The following is a 19,980-nucleotide window of genomic DNA, read 5'->3' as shown; positions in this document are numbered from 1 at the left end:
AGTAGGCTACTGCGTGACTTTTTGAATCGTTTTCTAATACAGGTTCCACAACCAGTTATGTTATGTAAATATGAAAAGACTGCGCCTCACAACACGGTCTGTGTACATTCGTGGGACGAGGTCTTCCACACAGGCTGTTGTCTTTTGGTGCGTGATTGCCTCCTAGTGCTGTTGTTGTTCGACTCAATAATACCTTTTCAAAAACGAGGCCTACATAACATGTTAACCATTACCGGGGGAATATCTAAATGTGCGTAGGCTTATCATGCCACCTAATCGTGAAGCAGTGGTTATGGGTCGAATAATGTTTTCCCGACCTCTATTAAGATAAGCTGGGAGAGTAGCCTAATGGCTTCTTGTTAGATATCGTACTGTTTGAGCTGCGGTCCGGGCCTTTTTTACGGTTTATTTTAAGATTGAAGAACATGCAGCCATTTACAGGAACTGAAGCAATGCAGTCTGTGTTCTTGGTTTTATTTGTCGAAATGTAATGCAATAAAATATACACTTAAAAGTTGGAAATTAAAACGTCAAGACACATATTAATATAATATAAAATATATACACACAAATATATTTTTGGCAGGGATCAAAAGTTATTAGCCTATATATCATGTTGAAGATGAATTAATTATACATTGCTTTAATCTAATCTAAATGTCTTTCAAAAAGCATGTTAGCAATACACTATTGGCATATATGCCCTTATTACCAGCTACAAAAGTAAAATAAACATACTAACTCTATTGCATACAATCCTACTGGCCAACAAGCTTAAAGCAACCGCTGGGTGGAACCTGGGGTCAGTGAGCAGCCCCTTCTCTTCAGACGACGACAGCCCATGATCGCACAACGCATCATTTCTTCAGGGATCACATCTGAGCTTTCTTCTCCACCCTGATGGTCTCGTAGGTGTCTGAAATATGTGGGGTCAGGCCCTGTCGGAGACAAAGAGGACGTGTTAATACAGCCGCGCGTGGTGCGGCTCTAAGTGACACCAAATTTGTATTTGGTTTGTGTTGCATTGTGATATGCAAGTACAAAATACGGTAATATTAGGAAAATATATTTGTGCATGACAATACTCACTGAATATATCCCTGCTGCATCACTTTTCTGTGAAATAGAAAGATATACAGTAGGCTATTTATTGGCATACAATTCCAAACAAACATAGCCCTACAAAATGTGGTGTGCATCCGTGTGCTTAGCATTTTTCAAATACATTTTGAAAAATGTAAACGTTCATCCCGTGCAATTTAAAAGGTCAATAAGTAATCTAACTTTACTGTTTGACTTTCCCTTGTTATAGGCCTACACATTAACGCATTCAGGCTCATCGCGATTCTGGATTCTCGACTTTCCAACTTTAAACCATTTGTATAGAAAATAAACATTCAAGTGTTTGTGTGTATAAACCTTTTTTATACAGTCTATGATCGTACATTCCGTATTTGACACTGCATTATGTATGAGTACATTATGGCTGGATTATACTTCATGGCCTACAGCACCAACCGAACCACCAGTCATCGTCATGCCAACAGATCAACAAATACAGAACAAAAAACGGACTTACCTCAGGATGATCTTGAGGTGGAGTAGCGGGATAGAGCTACAAAACAAACGAAAATAAACTGCAACATACTTTTTCGTAGGCCTATATATATTTTTGCAAACACATGTTATCTTAAATATACATTAAATATGAGGGTTTTTTTAATGAAAGATTGATTATATTTTGGTTTCTCTTACCTTGAGCCTAATGTAGAGGACCGTCAGAACGATGCTGTAAGCGATCAGAATAGCGTCCAGCACGTAGCAGACCTTCATGTCATCGAAGGCGTCTGACCAATCACAGGACAAGAGATGTTGGCAACCCAGATCACATTCGCCATTGTCCGATAATACTTTACCATGTGCATCGATCTTTACTACCTCTTTCGCCCTTCCACAAATCAACTCCCCCACGATTCAACCCCCCCTCCCCTCCCCTCCCCTCCCCGAGTCGACACACAGTAGGACAATTATAAAGCTATAACTGCAGCTCCGACTCAAACCACTAGAGGCTGCTAATGACAAAATCGTACATATTGCAGGTTTAAGATGTACACTTTACACCTGCAGTAGGAGTCTATGGAGGGAGCAATAAGGATGCAACCAGACATGGCTCCCAAGTCTTGTGTTGTATTAGGAATAAGCTTAATCCGGTATCATACCATATCTGTACCATGCCCATGGTTGGTAGGCCTAGCCCATTGGTCATCTATGCTTGGCACTGCTTCCGTTGTCCCATGTTCTTACATCAGTGGTTGATGAACACAGTGCTAACTAATTATAACTATTATAACAGTAGCTAACACAGGAATTATAGCTATAAATGTAACTATGAACCAACAAGAGTTAAGTTATAACTATAACTTTTCGCCGAAACACTGCCCAGTTTATTTGAGGTATAAAAGTATCACGCAGTCAAGGGAGAGGCTTCGACACAGAAAGAAGAGATGAAGTGCTCCTCACCGACGCAGCTTAGGTTGACCATCAGAAGGACGGCCAGGAGAGCCCCTCGCATCATGGTCTTCATCCTTTCACCAGGTGGGTTTTGTCGGCGGAGAAGATCAAATCGGTTTGAGTTGCAATGTGTCTCTCGGATTGATGTCGACGACGACAGAGCGCTGACAGTAGCTTCTACCAGGAAGCAGAGTGGCTCTCTGTCCGTTCAGACAGTATGAAGAAGAGAAAAAACCACAGGCAGCATCACCTCCCACCACACACACACACACACACACACACACACACACACACACACACACACACACACACACACGCATACACTGCCTGCCCGCTTCCTCTTAAACCAACTGGGTTCCTTCTTTTATTCTTTGACAAGAAATTCATAATAAGCTCATTTATACCATGGGAATATGTATTGCTGGTATATCTGTTAATTTGCATTTAAATCATTTTTGAGTTTGTTTATATGTATTCAAGTCATTTTGAGGTGATTGACTCTTGAGGTTGTATGTTTTCAGATGCATTATAAGTCTTGAATTCAATAGGACACCAGTGTGTGGCAACATCCCGTACTGGGCTGGATGAAACCACGGAGATAGGTTGTGAAAACACATCTTGGTCTTTTCAAAAGCAAATGTAACCTTTTTTATGTAAAGCTTTCAAACTGCTCATGCAGCTTTGTTGAGCTGTCTTCGATCACACTTAATGTACTCATTGGTTAAAGGGAAATGGTTTAGCAACTCAACTATCATGTTTCAAAGCCTTTGAATGTTGTTCCTTCTGTTTGAAACAAATATATATATATATATATATACAGATTCATCACTAAATTGTTTGGTTAGATTAATTGGTTAGAAAAGCGCTATATAAATGCAGTCCATTTACATTCACATTTGCAGCAGTAATATACAACCCATTCTGTGCAAATAGGGAAACTTGAAAAAAGACATTTCACTGCAATTAGGTGCCAGTTTCAAAACCTTATCAAATTAAGTTGAGTTGACTTCCTCTTTCACTCCCCATTACCTTATAGGACGAGTGATACGGCAGAATCATCTTTCAGACGATAATGTAAACGCAGAAACAAGTAATAAATGGTTTAATAATGGAAAAAATAAGACACTATACAAGCTACAGTTACCAAAAAGCGAGAAAATACAAGACAAATCTACAAATTGTGTTTTTTTTAGTGTTTTTTCTTTCCAAGTCCCCTCTTTTAACAAAAAAAAACAAAAGAAAAACTTTGTGGAAAATTGCATCATCATCATAACTTAGGCACCATTAAAAAAAAAAAGATAGAAAAACAAAGTTCTCGATAAAAAAAATTAAAGTATTTCAGGCATGCATTACAAAATTAGAAAGACATTCACTTGCATCTTTGATCGTCATCATGATCAGCCGGATGTGACTTGTTCATTGCAAGGCTTTATCTCAGATAGAAAGGTGAAAGAAGCTTCATACAGCTGAATAACTTTCCTACTGAGAAGGCGAAAGGCTTAATCAGTCTCTGGAGGCCGCACGGTGGCCCCCACGCACTCAGGCTAACGTGTACACAGACAGAAATAAAGACGCGGGTATTGAGGCTAGACTCGGTTCCAGTATATTTCAGTGTGGAGACATTGAAGGACGTTATCGTGGATCCAAAAGTGGCTTTTTGTCATTTTCTGTGTTTGTTGTCCAAGCATTACGGAACCCGCGCGGATTCGTGAAGGCATAAGGCGGGCGGGGGGGGGGGGGGGGGGGGGGGGCAGACAGCGTTGGATCGCTGCTTGGTTTGAACTTGTGGCACAACTCGGTGATCTGCTACTGGCCGGAGGCTACGGAGCAAGCGGTGGGCAGGGACTCCAGGTTCACAAACATGAAAGTGCACACGCGCACACACTCGCATCCAAACACACACACACCCGCCACCAGCTGGACCTGCTTGTTAGCACCTCCTAGTGGTGGCAGGCGAGATGGCGTCAGCGTGCATGGGAGCAGAGTTGAGATGCCTTTTGCTTCTTCTTTAAATGACAGTGTTGTGCGTCAGCGCTGATACAATCACATATCCGGTTTGCCTGACTTAGGTTTTTGTTTGTGGGTTTGAGTGAAAAAAAATTGCATGAGAATATATGTACATTAACTTAGTCCTGAGAAGACAGCTGGATTTCCTTCTCTCCTACAAACATAAATGTTGCTGAAAATAAAAAATAAAAACGTCATGTTGTCATGGAGCTGCAATGTTTAGTCTTATTAAAAAACGTGGAAAATTGTCTTGGAGTTAAAAAAAGGCCAGTGTAAAAAAAAATGCAAGCCGCCTAAAACAAACATTCATGGATTATTAACATCGTCTTAAGAAACACCGAAAGCACTTTTTTGCTTTTCAAAAAAAAAACGAAGCGAAGCCGCCTCAAAAGGCAACACAACTGTTATCTGAATCGCATGGGGCTACATTCTGTTAATCTTAAAAACAAAACGACAACGTTGCACTCTCGGTATAAAAGCAGTAATAAATCGTCCCAAGCCAAACGTTGCACTGACGGGTCAAACGACGGGAGTGGTATATCAGGTTCATCGGGTTAGGAGCCGGGCTCCCATTGGTCTGCCCCCCCCCCGCCCCCGTCCGTCCGTCTGCAGTGGTTCATTCCTCCGTGTCATCGCGATGTGGTCCAGTGGTCACAACAACGTGGATACAGTCGAAAACACAAGCGACGGTTTAAGAAAGGGGGGGCGGTGGGAAAGGGGAAGGATGATGGTGTCTTTGACACATGTGTCGCAATGACCCCCACGCTGGTGGGGGGGGGGTGTTGGAGGGGGGGGGGTTACAGACAGTCTCCCCAGCGGAGGTGTCCGAGGAGATACGAGATCTGGGCTGTGTCTAAAACACTCCTCCTGAAACAGGGTCTTCCCTCCCCTTTGAGGTTATTTCCATGGAAACAGACAACGGGGGGGGGGGGGGGGGGGGGGGGGGGGGGGGGGGGGTGGAGGAGATGGAGCATTGGGGGGGGGGGGGGGGGGGGGTGGAGGAGATGGAGCATTGGGGGGGGGGGGGGGGGGGGGGGGCAATTGATTATTTCTTTGCTGCCACATTAGTCTCTTCCATCCAGGTGGTCGATGCTGTAGTGTGAGAGGAGCTCGGAGGAGGGGGGACAGGGGGTAAGGGGGGGGAGGGGTCGTACTGTAAAAAGGACTTCACAAATCTCTGTTCATCGTCGCCCTCGTCCTCGTCGGGGCGGCGGCGGCGTCGGCTCCGTCACACCGAGGTCTCCGACTGCAGCCGCATCACGAACTTGTGGCTCTTGGGGTCGATGAACTCCTCGCCGATGCGCAGGAAGGGGAGGGGCGTCACCGTGACGACCAGGGAGAAGTCGAGGCGCCGCAGCGAGAACACCAGGGACTGTCGCAGCGCCGAGGTGACGGGCTCCTCGCTCACCAGCGTCCACTGGCGCCCCCTGTCGCTCTCCCGCTGGTACTGCATGGTGGGGCCGGGGCTGAGGTAGCGCTCCAGGAAGGCCTGGGGGAGGGGGACGAGGGGGACGATGTTAATCACTGATCTGGTCGGTGGGAATCCAGAGGAACAGCTGGCGGAGACACCCAAGCGGGGGCACGTCTGCATCCCAGCTGGGCCCCTCACTGTTTGGTCTACTGCGTGAACGGCGACGTGCTGTTTTAGTTGTGCAATACTTTATCATCACGCACACATGGAAGTCATTCTGTGGCATGTTAACCCGCGCATATCTCTCTGGTACAATTTCCCAACACGCTTGCAGCAGAGTGTCACATTGCGACGCATTTATGCTGATAACTCGCAGAGCAGAAGTAAAATGTAACCGTTTTGCAGATAAGAAGAAACACATGAAACGTAACGGCATGTTTCTTCAAAACCTGTTCTTTATACATCCCCCGGGAACTGACGCAGCGTTGGTCTATAGAATAGTTTGAGGTAATCGCAGGTCTCTCAGACCCAGTGTAAGGGCAAGACCGGATGGCTGCTGGCGCCCTTATTTGGGCAAACAAATCTGTCAGTTGTCAACAGACGCAGAATAGGTTTAGTTTTTAATCATACTGTAAATATTGTTTATATTTGTTCCTAGTCCTCTCCTTTTAATCACAAGGGGGAGCTCTCCAACATGTTGCTGTTCTTGTACCTGTACCTCATAAAAATCATGAATATTAATGAGGGGACAGCCGGAGATTATCCAATCACGTTGGTTTAAATCCCTTATCCAATCCAAAAAGGCTCAAATCCGTCACGTGACCGCAGGAAAGCTTCAATTGTAATGCACATTAAACCATCGTTAGTGAACCACATTTCTCTGATTGGGTTATGTTTAGGGTTAGGGTTATGTTTAGGTTTATGATTAGGGTTATGTTAAGGGTTTGGGTTATGTTTAGGGTTAGGGTTATGTTTAGGTTTATGTTTAGGGTTATGTTAAGGGTTTGGGTTACATTTAGGGTTAGGGTTATGTTTAGGTTTATGTTTAGGGTTATGTTAAGGGTTTGGGTTACGTTTAGGGTTAGGGTTATGTTTAGGGTTAGGGTTATGTTTAGGTTTATGTTTAGGGTGATGTTAAGGGTTTGGGTTATGTTTAGGTTTATGTTAAGGGTTATGTTTAGGGTTATGTTTAGGTTTATGTTAAGGGTTATGTTAAGGGTTATGTTTAGGGTTATGTTTATGTTTAGGGTTAGGGTTATGTTTAGGGTAAAGGTTAGGAGTCAGCGTGCGAATTTGACTGACGGGCTGCCTGACCAATCCTAGCGCTTGAGGCGGGACTTTTCCTGGATTGCGCCTACGAAAAACCCATTCGCTCCCTGGACATGGTCAAATAAAGATCATTCCCTCCTCCATGCATGACCAATCAGAGTGTTTGTTGGGTGGCCGCCGGCGGAGGCGGCGGCCACCAAACAAACACTCTGATTGGTCATGCATGGAGGAGGCGGCGGCGGCAGCGGCGGCGGCGGCGGCGGCGGCGGCGGCGGCGGCGGCGGCGGCGGCGGCGGCGGCGGCGGCGGCGGCGGCGGCGGCGGCGGCGCCCTCTCACCTTGGGGCTCATGTTGTGCGTGATGCAGAACTGCAGGTGGCTGAGGATGCTCTCCATGCTGTGGAAGGGCTGCTGCCGGGTGGTGCGCAGGTACTTCTGCATGGCCCGCGCCATGGGGGCGAAGATGGCCTGGGCCGCCTCCCGGGGGTCCATCACCTCGCGGGGGTGCTTGGGCGAGGCGGCCACCTCGTCGTCGTGGAGACGCTTGATGTGCGTGAAGGCCTCCTCCACCGCCACCACCAGCCTGGGAGAGGGGGGGCAAGGGGGGGGGGGGGGGACGCGCTCGGTGGGTTTATGTCTTTTGGGGGGTTTGTGTAAACGCCTTGTGGGGCGCTAGCGTCCTCTGGTGGGGCGTCAGGGCTCCGTTGGGTCTCTTCAAACATTATTTAGGATTCAGCTCAGTATTATATACTAGACATAAATATACTGAAAGGATTGGTCAACTTATTTTATTTTCTTTGATGGAGGGTCCTTTTCTGGTACTGCCGTACCAGAAATGAAAACACAATACTGTAAATGTAGAACCTTTTAAAAGCTTTACCTAAGTGACGGTATGGCCGCCACAATGGGGTATGTATTAGGGTGAAAATTAGAGACAATTACAATTAACACACATTTAGGCAAATTGAATAGGAAATGCTGTCGTTCTATGAGTCGACTTAGACATGAACCAATGAGCCGACTCAAACATGAACCAACTCAAACATGAACCAATGAGTCGGCTCAGCCATGAACCAACTCAAACATGAACGAATGAGTCGGCTCAGACATGAACCAACTCAAACATGAACGAATGAGTCGGCTCAGACATGAACCAATGAGTCGACTCGGACATGAACGAATTAGTCGGCTCAGCCATGAACCAACTCAAACATGAACGAATGAGTTGGCTCAGCCATGAACCAATGAGTCGACTCGGATATGAACGAATGAGTCGGCTCAGCCATGAACCAACGAGTGGTGCCGCGCGTCCCTCGGGGTCTCACCTGGCCTTGCGCTTGCGGACCCGGCGGTCCATCTCCGCCTCCTCGTAGTAGAACTCGTTGTGGGAGTTGTCCCTCCTCCGAGCGGCCGCTGCGATCATGGCCCGGGATTGGCCCGTGGAGTTGTTGGTGGAGCTCTCTGCAAGACGCAACAAGTCGACCGTTGAGCACACAAGACACGCACACGGCCTCCACCCCTTCACCGACGCAGAGAGCTGCTCTGGGGGCTAACGGGCCCTCGCTGGTCGGCTTCCATTTGGCGCCTGCTCGCCATCATGATCCCAAGGAGAGCCAAATTCCCCGGACCACGCCTTCACTAAATGCTCCCAGGTTTGTTTTTTCCCTTCTGGGGCTGCGGGCCGGTCCAGACTTAATGCGTTCTCCTCAAAACTCCAATGTCTGAACAACTTCTGGACTGGAACCCGGACCCATTACACTGAGTAGGTTGTTGTTGTTTCTTGCTCTTTGTCTCTCATTCCCAACACAAGAGGGCCCACATGATCTCTCAACAAGGATAAAGCTAGATGGAGGAAGCTTACAGCTAAGCAGAATGAATCGGGCCAAATTTAAATGATAAAAAAAAGGAAATACAGTCTATTCATGTATTATTATTATTCCCCCAAAACGGAAGAGAAGCCCTGATTGGTCAGTAACGATCGGGAGCGGTCCTCAAATCCTAATGGTCTCAATTACAGAGGCAGGCGCGCGGTCAACCGGAACTTATATTATGTGGATATTAACAAATCATTTAATTTACAAACAGCGGACGAAGGGCTGTGGCACTTCTCCCAAATCCCACCCAAACAACAAACGCTCTAAAATCTCAACCTACAGCCCCTTTAAACAGCATCGCGGGGGACAGGAAGCAGCCTGGCTGAACAGAACGGAGATGGAGCCTAGCTCTTTCCTAGCTATCTTGTTGTATACGGGGTATGGGTTAACCTAGAGATTGTTAGTGCTTTGTGCTTGGTTCTATGAACATCATTATTGTACCGACAGAGGTATTCAGTTTCAATTTCTTATGATAAATGTACTCATTGTAAGTCTCTCTGGATAAAAGCGTCTTCTAAACGCCCTGAATGTAAATGTCAACGCAAAAGAGGCGGGAGGCTGCCGTCAGTTACCGTCCAGGGAGTAGACCTTGAAGCCGGTCATCTTCTTGGAGAGGATGGACTTGGGCAGGTTGAGCAGGGCGGGGTTGTAGACGGGGAAGTCCGTGTAGTAATGGTCCAGCACCCACACGGACGCCCGCTGGATACTGGGTGGAGGGAGGGGGGGTTGGAGGGGACAGCCGTGAGTCCCCCACGACGAGCTAGCCCGCGTTAGCCTAGCACCGCGACCACGCATTATGTTCAATACATAAACAGTGATTTAAGGTCTGATGTGTTATTTTTAGCTCTGTGTAATGAAAGTACGTGTTATTACGATAGAAGACAGACGGAAGGCGCCTTCGGACTCGATTCGTTTGAGCCACAGTCAAGCATTTGTTTTATTGTAAACTATAGGGATTTCCGACTGTATGTTTGCTGCTCACTCACGTAGACATGATGGAAAGGTGAAGTGACATCGACCGGGGGTCAGAACCTTAAATGTCCCCGATGCAGGCCAAGCAAAGCTCAACACACTAAGGCTTTGCCAATGCTAAAAGTCCAGTGGAGAAAGGGCTTTCTTACTGCACTATTTCTGTGTAAGCAGTAGTTCTACTACTACTAAGAAGTACTACTATAAACAGAGTTTCTAATCCTATACAGAAAGTAAACAGCTTTCTGTACGATATAGGTCAATGCACACATCAGATCAGTGACCCCGGACTAAAAGGGGTAACAAAGAATATGGCCAATTATAGAAAGACCTGAAACCAAAAAGCCAATCTTCATTCAGGTAGCGTTTATGAAGTAAATTGATCTTCATGTCAAGATCACGAAACACTGGATCGTACACGTTAAGTCAGATCTTTAGACCTTGACGACTAGGTACTACTTTATAGGGCTGATTATGGTCCCACGTTCACGCAACGGAACGGCCACGCAGACGCTTCAACGCTGTCGTGAACCTGTTTTGGTTCTGCGTCGGGTTCTAGGGAGCGGACCAATCACAGCCCTCGCTGCTGCGTCGCCTCGACGGAAGGTTACAATTTCTGGGAGGCGCACGTCCGGCCCTTGCGGTGGACGCAAGGAGGGTCCGCAAGGACGTAAGGGGTCCGTCACCCCCTTGTGTTGCGTGAACGTGGGACCATAATCAGCCCTTTACACATCACTGTGTAGCATTCCCGTCCGTGGGTTTAAACTGACCGACGGGCCTACGTGATGTGATCCTACGTGACTGAAGTGAGGTGTAGAGGGTCGGCGAGGGTCGGACCCCCCCCCCCCCCCCCCCCCACGCGCACGCACCAACCTGAGGTGGCCCACGTTGTAGAAGCGGCTGACGCCGTCCGTGCTGCGCACCACCTTGAGGCAGAAGGCGGGCTGCAGGTGGCGCACCTCCAGCAGCACCAGCGCCAGGTACTGGATGAAGAGCAGCGCGTCCACCAGGGACGCCGCGTACTCCACGATGCCGCGGTAGTCGCGCTCCCGGGGCTCCAGCACGCGCACGCCGTAGAACAGCCAGTAGGACGCCACGAACAGGAACACCAGCACCATCAGCAGGCAGCGGAACACGAAGAAGCGCGGCAGCGCGGAGCGGGCGGGCCGCAGGAACAGCGCCCACGACGAGATGAGCAGCACCAGCAGCTTGAAGGCCAGCGACACGTAGAGCCCCTCGCACGGCGTGCCGCAGGGGTCCAGCGCCTCGCGCCACAGCGCCTGCGGCAGCACCAGGAAGGCCAGCGGCGTGAGCAGGGCGAACAGGCTGAGGCAGCCGCCCAGCACCGGGCCGGCGAAGCGCGTGCACCGCAGCGGCACGCTCTCCTCCAGGTCCTTGGAGACGCGCGTCAGGTCCTCGTTGGAGACGCTGTCCACCGACGTGCCCGTCACCACCGTGGTCGTCTCGCCCCAGTTGTCGTCCTGGAACGCAGGGCGGGGGCGTTGTGTTTAAAGGAGGGGAGAGGGGGGGGGACGAACGGCTTCTCATCGACGATGAGTTTTTTGTGTCGCTTTTAAGCTGCTTATGTTAAAAGGGGACGTATTATACTACCAGGTGTGAAGCCTACCCGGCGGACTGTAGCCAACGTTGCTCATCTACCCGTCATACATCTAGGTGGACACGCCCACAAGTGATGGCAGAAGACACAGATTTTCAAAAAAGCTTGTAAGGGCTCACTCACACCTGGTGGGATAATATGTCCCCTTTAAGATGATCAAGAGGGGGTCAAAAGGGCCGACAAGGCAACTACAACGACTAGCATTGAAGTATTTGCCCCCGCATCGAGGATGTGCAGAGACAAGACCTTTGAGCAGGAAGTACCTCAGGTACCACAGACCAGAATAGCGATGCTCAACACTCAAGTCGGCCGGTGGACCACAACGGAAACCTTGACTGCACCACGCTGGGGTGTGTGTACCGGCCTTAGTGTCTACGGCCCAGCTGAGCAGTTCATCGATGAACATAACCCTGTACTGAGGGCAGCACCGCCTCTGTTCTCAAACAGCGCGTCGTACAATAAGGACGATGGTTTGAATGAATGGCGGTGGCTGCTAGCGACTGGTCGGTGCGCGATACACAGAGACCTGGGGGGGTTCGCTCTATGAGCGTGTGGGGGATAAGAGGGGCTCACCCGGTCATCTCCGCGGGTGGACTCTGCGTCCAGCAGAGGCTCTCCGGGCGCCTGGATGGTGACCGACTTATCCCCCCGGCTGCTGCTGTCCCGGCTCTTAGACCGGTGCCGTTCCCTCCGGTCCCTGGAGAGAGGAGGAGGAGGAGGAGGAAGAGGAGGAGGGGGGGAAGAGAGAGAGAGAGAGAGAGAGAGAGAGAGAGAGAGAGAGAGAGAGAGAGAGAGAGAGAGAGAGAGAGAGAGAGAGAGAGGAGGAAGAGGAAGAGGAGGAGCAGGAGAGAGAGAGAGAGAGAGAGAGAGAGAGAGAGAGAGAGAGAGAGAGAGAGAGGAGGAGGAGAGGGAGGAGCAAGGAGGAGGAGGAGAGGGAGGGGGAGGAGGAGGAGGAGGGGGAGGAAGAGGAGGAGAGGGAGGGGGGGGAGGAGGAGGAGGAGGAGGAGAGGGAGGAAGAGGAGGAGGAGGAGGAGGAGAGGGAGGAGGAGGAGGAAGAGGAGGAGGAAGAGGAGGAGGAGGAAGAGGAGGAGGGGGGGGAGGAAGAGGAGGAGGGGGGGGGGGGAGGAAGAGGAGGAGGGGGGGGAGGAGGAGGAGGAGGAGGAGGGGGAGGAAGAGGAGGAGGAAGAGGAGAGAGGAGCAGGAGGAGGAGGAGGAGGAGGAGGAGGAAGAGGAGGAGGGGGAGGAAGAGGAGGAGGAAGAGGAGAGAGGAGCAGGAGGAGGAGGAGGAGGAGGAGGAGGGGTTAACGGGGGTAATGTCGCTGTCATGTGGAGTTGAGTGAACCTGACGAAGCAACAGCGAAAAGCGTCGTTTACATAAATCAGCTTACCAGTGTGCAGTGATTTTACACTTTTCTTTAGCTTTATCTATTGTTGGCTGCACACATCACCAGCACCTGAGAATCAAAAGGCTGTGCACAGGGACTTGGTTCTAAGGGGTTAACGGGGATTAACGCGCAGCCCGGTTGGTGCTCCACTAACAATGGAGCGGTCACTCCTATAATTATCGTCTTAATGTCGTTCCTCACACCGGTACCACATCGAGAGGAATGTGTGGGACTACTGCGCACCGTCTTTTTTCTGCGGCTTTTCGGTTGAGCAACAGCTTGCAGTGCATTGTGGGTACTGCCTGTTTTGGGGTGTGGATGTGAACGTGTTGGTTTGGAGTGCCATCTGGAGGGGTACACTGCCAACCTGGCCTGGCTCCAAGTGGGCACGGGGGATACACACAACGCTTTACACGGATAGCGGACCGGAATGCATTTGCATATTTTATTGATCGGATTTGAATCCTCCAGAAGGAACGTCACATTAGAGTACGCCAATTTCGGCGAATCGGAGCTCCCCAACACGATCAAAGTAAAAGGGACTTTCAACAACAAGGCTAAACGTCAAATGTTGGTGTTCTTGGTGGGAGCTCACAGAGGGAAGCGTCCCAAACCTGGCACTAACGCATCGTTAAGCCCCCTGTGGAGAGTGGGGGTCCATAAAACACACACAAAATGATATTTAGAATCTAATATGGATCAAATAGAAGTAGTGGTTATGGCTATAGTCAACGATACGAGACTAGATGTATCAATATCAACCCAACGCATTGGTTACTGCCTCGACCTGCGCCGGTTTTCCCACCTGGGTTTATTATTCAAACACAGATTTCACCCCCAAATATCGATGTTTAATCCACAAAGGGAGAAGTGGGTTTCCCTCTCAAAACCCCCCCGCTCTGACCGCAGAGCGAACCCCCCACCCCCCAGTCCGGGGACCGCCACCCCGGGGCCTTACCGGTGCTTGCGGGAGGTGCGGGAGTGCGAGGACTTGTAGGAGTAGCCCGAGTACTGCGACTCGTTGTCCATGTTGTCTCGGGTGGCGGGCGGCGGCGGGCCGGCCTTGCGGGCCCCTCCCCCTCCGCCCAGCTGACTCTTGCGCTCGGAGATGGACCTGGTGGAGAGGACCAGCGGCAGCTTGAGCAGGTCGACCGTGCTCCTTAGGGAATCTATCTTGGAGGCCTAGGAGGAGGCGGGGGGGGAGGAGGGAGGGCAGGGGGGAGGCGGCGGACGTCGTGGAGGTCGAGGGAGGAGGAGGCGGAGGAGGAACGGCGCTCCAGAACCCGGCGCGTCAGAGAGGATTGTGGGTAGCGGTGACGTGGCGGGGGAGACGTGAGCTGGACAAAGTCTGAAAGAGGAGGGGGGGGGGAGAGACATGAGTACGACATTCTAAGACGTGACAAATCAGGCAGAGCCTTTTTAATGTTTACGATGGATTACGGGCACTTAAGACAACGGTAAATCCCCCTGGAAGGATCAAAGCTTTTTGAGGGCTGAAGCGCTGAAAGGGTAACCCAATTTCTCAAGGAATAAAACGAGATTAACGACCTGTGACGTGACACATGGAAGTCTAGAATCAAAACAACCCCAGGGAAAAGTCGGTCTCCTCTCTGGTCTCATTATAAGAGCAGGGGATCTGCTATTAAACGGCCGAAGCCCTCAAAACAAAGGTTAGCCTCGCCAAAACCATACTCTGTTCGCCACCACTGGCAGGACTGGAAGCCACTACAAGCCACTAAGGGCTTCGCTCGGTGTACCGCCCTCCTCACGTTACCTAGTGAGCGCTGGTGGTATCCGTCATGTTCCTAGATAAGTACAGGGGCGCTGGAGACCTCGCTGCGCTGCGATCCAGCTGGCTGCTAGCGGACACGCCGGCCCCGTGCGGGCTAGTACCCGTCCCAAGACTACCGGGGTCTCGTCCTGATCCTAGCCGGACTGGACCCCCCCCCCCCCCCCCCCCCCCCCCCCCCCCCCCCTCCTCCTCAGAACCGAAAAAGTGAGTTTAGCCGACGCCATCCGGCGCAACAATAGCGGCCATATTGGATTACCGTGTTTTCACAAAACTTGTTTGCACTCTCCCTCTCCCACTCGCCCGGTCTCACATTCCCTCCCACACTCCCCCCGTCCCCCGGGTAACAGGGCCCCTTCCGCTGCCATGGCAATGAAAGAGGGTGTTCAGCTGTATGGGGATCGGAGGCTGACAGACAGTTGCCGTGGAAACTTGACCCTGTGCCGCCCTCTGTCACTCGTAAGAAACGCATGCCCAGATATTCCAAAAATGAATTTTATTTTCTTAAGAGCCGGAATGACGGATGTAGGCCTGTCGTACGGTGGTTAATGGATAAAGGCCGGGCGCTGCCCACTGCCTTTGATTGGCCGCTTGTGGGAAACGGCCGGTGATGCGCTGCCCTATTGGGCTGCTGAATGAGGGTTAATGTGTGTCGTATAAACCCCACCCCCACCCCCAAATAAAATCCCATTGTACTCACTCGCTTCACTTCACGCCAAGCGAGAGAAAGTGTGAGAATCCGTGTCCTGCATTCTGCGTTTCTTTTGGTTGCGCTCATGGATAGATGTATAATCCGTTTCGTTTCATGTTTCTTTGCTCTGTATGCGTTGATTTTAAGGGAGCTTCTGCATGCCTAGTAAAGCCTCTTTATCTGCCAGCCCCATCAAAATCTGCAGCATGTATTAGCTAGGTCCTTAAGGGCATACCAGAACCTGCAGTTTGAATCCATGACGGAAATGGCACATTACAGACATATGTTTAAAAAGTACGGCTTTTTCCTTTCACAATGATTCATCTGAAGCTAGATGGTTTAGGCTAAATGTAATAATTCCTTTATCTGCAGATAAACAATGTTAAAAGCGTATTTAGTCTAAAATTTCTAGAACACGGAACTAAATTGTAATACGATTAACAGGCATGTGTTATAGCAATGAATAAATCCCTTCTATTGTCAATACAAGCCTCATTCTCATAGAATACATAAGATGTACATGAACCCCACCCAGTATAATATCGGGATACGCAATAGTCTTTGAAGGGCTAGCAAACTAAGCATGAATGCAACACTGCTAAGTATGAAGTCAACTTCAAATCCAATGTCGAAAGGCATAACCATGGGGCTACTTAAGAGCAACTAAATCACAAGTGCCTTGGAAGACGCAAATAAATGATACAAGTACACAGTAGAGCACCGTGGGGCTCCGTTCCCTGAAGGGAACGGAGCCAGGTTTTCCACGAGTCACCAAAAACTAAAATCAGACACAGTGTAAAAGCCTGGAAGTAATAGTATGATGATCAATTACTACCCACTCCATATAGACCTATGAACAGAAATATTGATCAGATGGGTTAATGTTCATTGCCCACGATGACTAAATGTACCCGTTTCAGGGCTGTGTTATAATGCTATGGGACTACATAGGAGGTCGATACGTCCTGCTCGAACTATAAACCGAATTACAAACACATCTACAAACCAAACTCCTGCTCCTGACAAGAGATCAGCCAAACAACATATTGACCCGTTGGCCTCCACATTCTAAAACCTCCTGCATCGGACATATACACACATCCCTCTTTAAGGCAGTGCCAGAAAACATAATCGTTTTGTTTTTAAGAGCAGGGTGCCAACCTCGCTTGTTAGGACAGATCGGGTTTCCAGGGGTTATCAGCTCCCAAATTACCAACTACTGAATACAAATAAACAGAACATGCTTTGACAGAGCCACTTCGTGTTCCCTTTGTTCCCCTTATTAGAATGTGCTTTTCGTTGAATCTAACAAGCTATAGCGCTGTGATCTGATTTCTCACGAGCTTGTATGCTACCGGTTCTTGACATCATCCCACGGAACATGCATGGGGTGTCAGCCAGTTGGACCGAGGTGTAAATAAATATGGATGGTGCACAGGGAATGGCCTGGCCAGCCTCTGCTCTAAGAGGGTATGACAGCAACACTGCGTTTAGCGAGGTGTGGCCCGTCACCGGGGCCAGGTAGGGTTACCTATTCATCTCGGCGTCCTATGACCTAGTTAATGAGCTAATGCAGGAAATCCTCAGGTTGGCTTCATTGTCAATGCCAAGCCTAACTCCTTCAACAATTCTTCATATAAAAACACACAAGAAATTATATTTAGAATCGAATGTGGAGAAAATACATGGGTCGTTATGGCTGCCCTCAATGATACAAGACAAAGTGTGTCAATATCAACGTAGTGCGGTGTTTACTCACTCCTTCTGAGCAGGTTTTCCAACTGGGTTTATTGAAACACAGTAAACAGTGATCACTGGGTGACAAACGTTACCCCCAAATATCTATGTTGAAGCACATAGTTAATCTACAAAGGGAGAATTGGGATTTCCTCTCAAACCACCTCCTCAATACTTCAAGTAAAAGTTTGAATTTAAAAGAAAATACATTATTCTGGCCCATTGATCTCTTAGTGTTATGCACTGCAGAACCCCATTTTCACTTGGTTGTAGCCGATGTTGCACCCCCGTCCACTTGCCTGCGTCTGTGTGTGGTCTTTGTTGGGACATATGACGATGTCGCGCTTGAACAGTTTCGGAAATAACTGTATGATAAGAGATGGCCAGTAAGGGAGTAAGGTGGTCTGCAGATTCATTTTCACACTTTGCTATCCACAGAAATGCTAAGTGGCCTGATAGGTTGCACACGGCGATAGATTTGTTGACCACACAGAGGATGTGTTGTGTTGAACCAGGTCTCCCTCGTCAATGAGTCATAGGAGTCACTCAGGCGTGATTCAAATTGTTGGCGCTGTATGGCTCGCATAGTTGCAAAGATACATAATGTTTAACCTTGTGGGATAGGGAGTCAGTTAGAAACCGCACAACCAGCTCAAGAAAGCCTAGAAGAAGGCGCAACAAATGTCATGTAATAAAACCTTAAAATGTATGTTCTTAACCATTAATAACAACGTTAAACACAGAATGAAACTAAATCGGCATTATCACAATCACTGCACCTTGTTTACTATTAATAACAATGTGAATACAAAATCAAACATGCAGTAATCCAAATCACTAACGTAGTAAACATATATATGCCCTTCATTACAACGTAGGGCTTATATTCCACCATTCATGAACATTTAACTTAAAACTTAAAAGATAGTTTAAATCTACAACTGAGGAGGTTTTTTTTTTAAGTGGCTAGGTGTCATTCAACCTATTAGGTCAGTGGCACTGGACCAACAGCTGCAACAGTTTAAGTCTACAGTGAAACGACGACAACCCCATTTGAGGGCTGATGTATACCAACTGTGAAAATAAGTTTGCGCCCATCCAAGCTCCGCTGGGGAAAGGGCCAGTCAGGGGACGAGGGCCACACACACACACACACACACACACACACACACACACACACACACACACACACACACACACACACACGCTAGTGAAAAAAAAGACAACTGCCACTGTCAACTTTTGCGCCCACATGGGAGAACAAATGTAACAGGTGTGTAGCGTACACATCGGGCGCGGTTGAGTCAACAAGGTCGGTTGGTTGGTTGGTTAGTCAAGTTACTGTCCGTCCTGGTGATGCGGCGACTGGCCGAACATCAGGGGCTCTTTCTTTCAACGTTATCAGATCATTTACACACCAAAAAGTGCTTCAATGGCAGGAAGCGGCCAATTACAGGAGAGATGGATGCTCGAATATATTGGATTCCTTGACGCAACTGCAGAGCATTTTTTTCATTTTGGCACATGTCTGGGCCCAATGGCCTAGGAAGACTTAAAATCACCATGTCCCAGTTACAATAGCAAATGTAAAACTATTTTTACTAACGTCTCGCATAGGCTGTTACAATGGAAATACTGCTGACAATAACCCTGCTATTAAGTGTGGAGTGCTGCTCGTAACGTTTCGTGAGGCTGGGAGAAGCCACAGTTAGGTAAAACAGCCCCGAGGGTGTGCAATAAATTATACGTCTTGAGATCTCCACATTTGGGGTTTCGAGTACAATGTCGCGCTAGCCCAGACCCGGGCGACGGGGGGAGGCTAGCTAATGTTAGCTGTAAAATAATGTACAACCTTATACCACCGACCTATTAAGGACGGTTTAATCGCCAAATAATGTGCTTAAAGGAGGTATTCGGAGACGACCACAAAAAAGGAGGGTCCTGCGAGGCAGACAATAGAAGAGACTCGCAGCAGGCCCCACAGTCGCGCACTGATGCGATATTATCCGAGGGATCATTTCGCTTTCTCCCCCTTTCCATTTTGAAATGGGACGGCCTGGAAGAAATGAATGGATTCGCTGCGATAGGCGGGCTTCAAAGGGAAATAAACGTTTAACCTAAGCATATTCGGTTTTTTTGCTTCAACGTGAGGGTCATCTGCTCGGTACCACACACTCGACCCGGTCAGAAAAGCGACGTGGCCTGGTTGAAAACAATAGGGCCGATGAGGGGTCCTAAAGTTCCCTGCCGCTGCTGGCTCTCGTCTGCAACCATTGCGTTCTCCCGACTATTGTTTGGGAAACACGAGACCCTCGCGACACGAATTCGTGGTTTCCCTGACTTTACATCGGCGCGAAATAACACAAGTAGAACTCGCCCGATGTGATCTCCGAACAATTCCAAAAGTAAATGTATACTTACTCGCTCCGGTATGTCCATTCAGGTATTTTCTTACTTTCCACTTCTTTCCACTCAACCGTACTACTGTGCGCGCCCCGCCTCCGGTGGGTTAGGCCCCTCCTCCCTCGCTCTTTGGGTCTTGGGGAGGGGATCGCCCTGAAATCCCGACCCACCCTCTTTCCGTGCGATGTGAAGCTTACATGAAGCACAAATGTAGTGTGGTCAAATACGTTTGGGTTGGATCAAAAATGTTTGTTGAATTGGTAAAGCATATGCAAATGGTCGTAATCTGTGGGTTGTATTCAACCTAAAATGTATTCA

General features: G+C 48.9%; 2 protein-coding genes across 2 annotated transcripts; both read right to left on the bottom strand.

Annotated features, from left to right (window-relative positions):
- Window positions 1-455: 455 nt before the first annotated feature.
- On the bottom strand, window positions 456-2,731 carry fcer1gl (Fc receptor, IgE, high affinity I, gamma polypeptide like). The gene is made up of 5 exons (XM_030363552.1): window positions 2,521-2,731; window positions 1,756-1,847; window positions 1,580-1,615; window positions 1,090-1,116; window positions 456-938 (listed from the first exon to the last, which is right to left on the bottom strand). Exons 1-5 carry the CDS (start codon window positions 2,582-2,584, stop codon window positions 873-875), a joined length of 285 nt encoding a protein of 94 aa, XP_030219412.1. The 5' UTR covers window positions 2,585-2,731; the 3' UTR covers window positions 456-872.
- Window positions 2,732-5,546: 2,815 nt separating this feature from the next.
- On the bottom strand, window positions 5,547-19,794 carry vangl2 (VANGL planar cell polarity protein 2). The gene is made up of 8 exons (XM_030363288.1): window positions 19,681-19,794; window positions 14,001-14,390; window positions 12,231-12,354; window positions 10,913-11,520; window positions 9,643-9,776; window positions 8,522-8,657; window positions 7,536-7,779; window positions 5,547-6,007 (listed from the first exon to the last, which is right to left on the bottom strand). The coding sequence occupies exons 2-8, from the start codon at window positions 14,069-14,071 to the stop codon at window positions 5,747-5,749; spliced, it is 1,578 nt and encodes a 525-aa protein (XP_030219148.1). The 5' UTR covers window positions 14,072-14,390; window positions 19,681-19,794; the 3' UTR covers window positions 5,547-5,746.
- Between the last annotated feature and the right edge of the window lie 186 nt (window positions 19,795-19,980).

This window comes from Gadus morhua, chromosome 8 (assembly GCF_902167405.1).
Source record: "Gadus morhua chromosome 8, gadMor3.0, whole genome shotgun sequence".
Taxonomy (NCBI): domain Eukaryota; kingdom Metazoa; phylum Chordata; class Actinopteri; order Gadiformes; family Gadidae; genus Gadus; species Gadus morhua.
This window is presented reverse-complemented; position numbering and strand designations above follow the sequence as displayed.

Bases quoted from the DNA above. Each gene is read 5' to 3' on its own strand.
- fcer1gl (XM_030363552.1), bottom strand. From the start codon at position 2,584: ATGAAGACCATGATGCGAGGGGCTCTCCTGGCCGTCCTTCTGATGGTC. The intron at 1,848-2,520 runs GTGAGGAGCACT...GTGATTGGTCAG, and splicing joins GGTCAACCTAAGCTGCGTCG to ACGCCTTCGATGACATGAAG. The intron at 1,117-1,579 runs GTAAGTCCGTTT...TCTATTTCACAG, and splicing joins CACCTCAAGATCATCCTGAG to AAAAGTGATGCAGCAGGGAT.
- vangl2 (XM_030363288.1), bottom strand. From the start codon at position 14,071: ATGGACAACGAGTCGCAGTACTCGGGCTACTCCTACAAGTCCTCGCAC. The intron at 9,777-10,912 runs GTTGGTGCGTGC...CCCTCCACCCAG, and splicing joins TACAACGTGGGCCACCTCAG to TATCCAGCGGGCGTCCGTGT. The intron at 7,780-8,521 runs GTGAGACCCCGA...CCCCTCTCCCAG, and splicing joins GTCCGCAAGCGCAAGGCCAG to GCTGGTGGTGGCGGTGGAGG.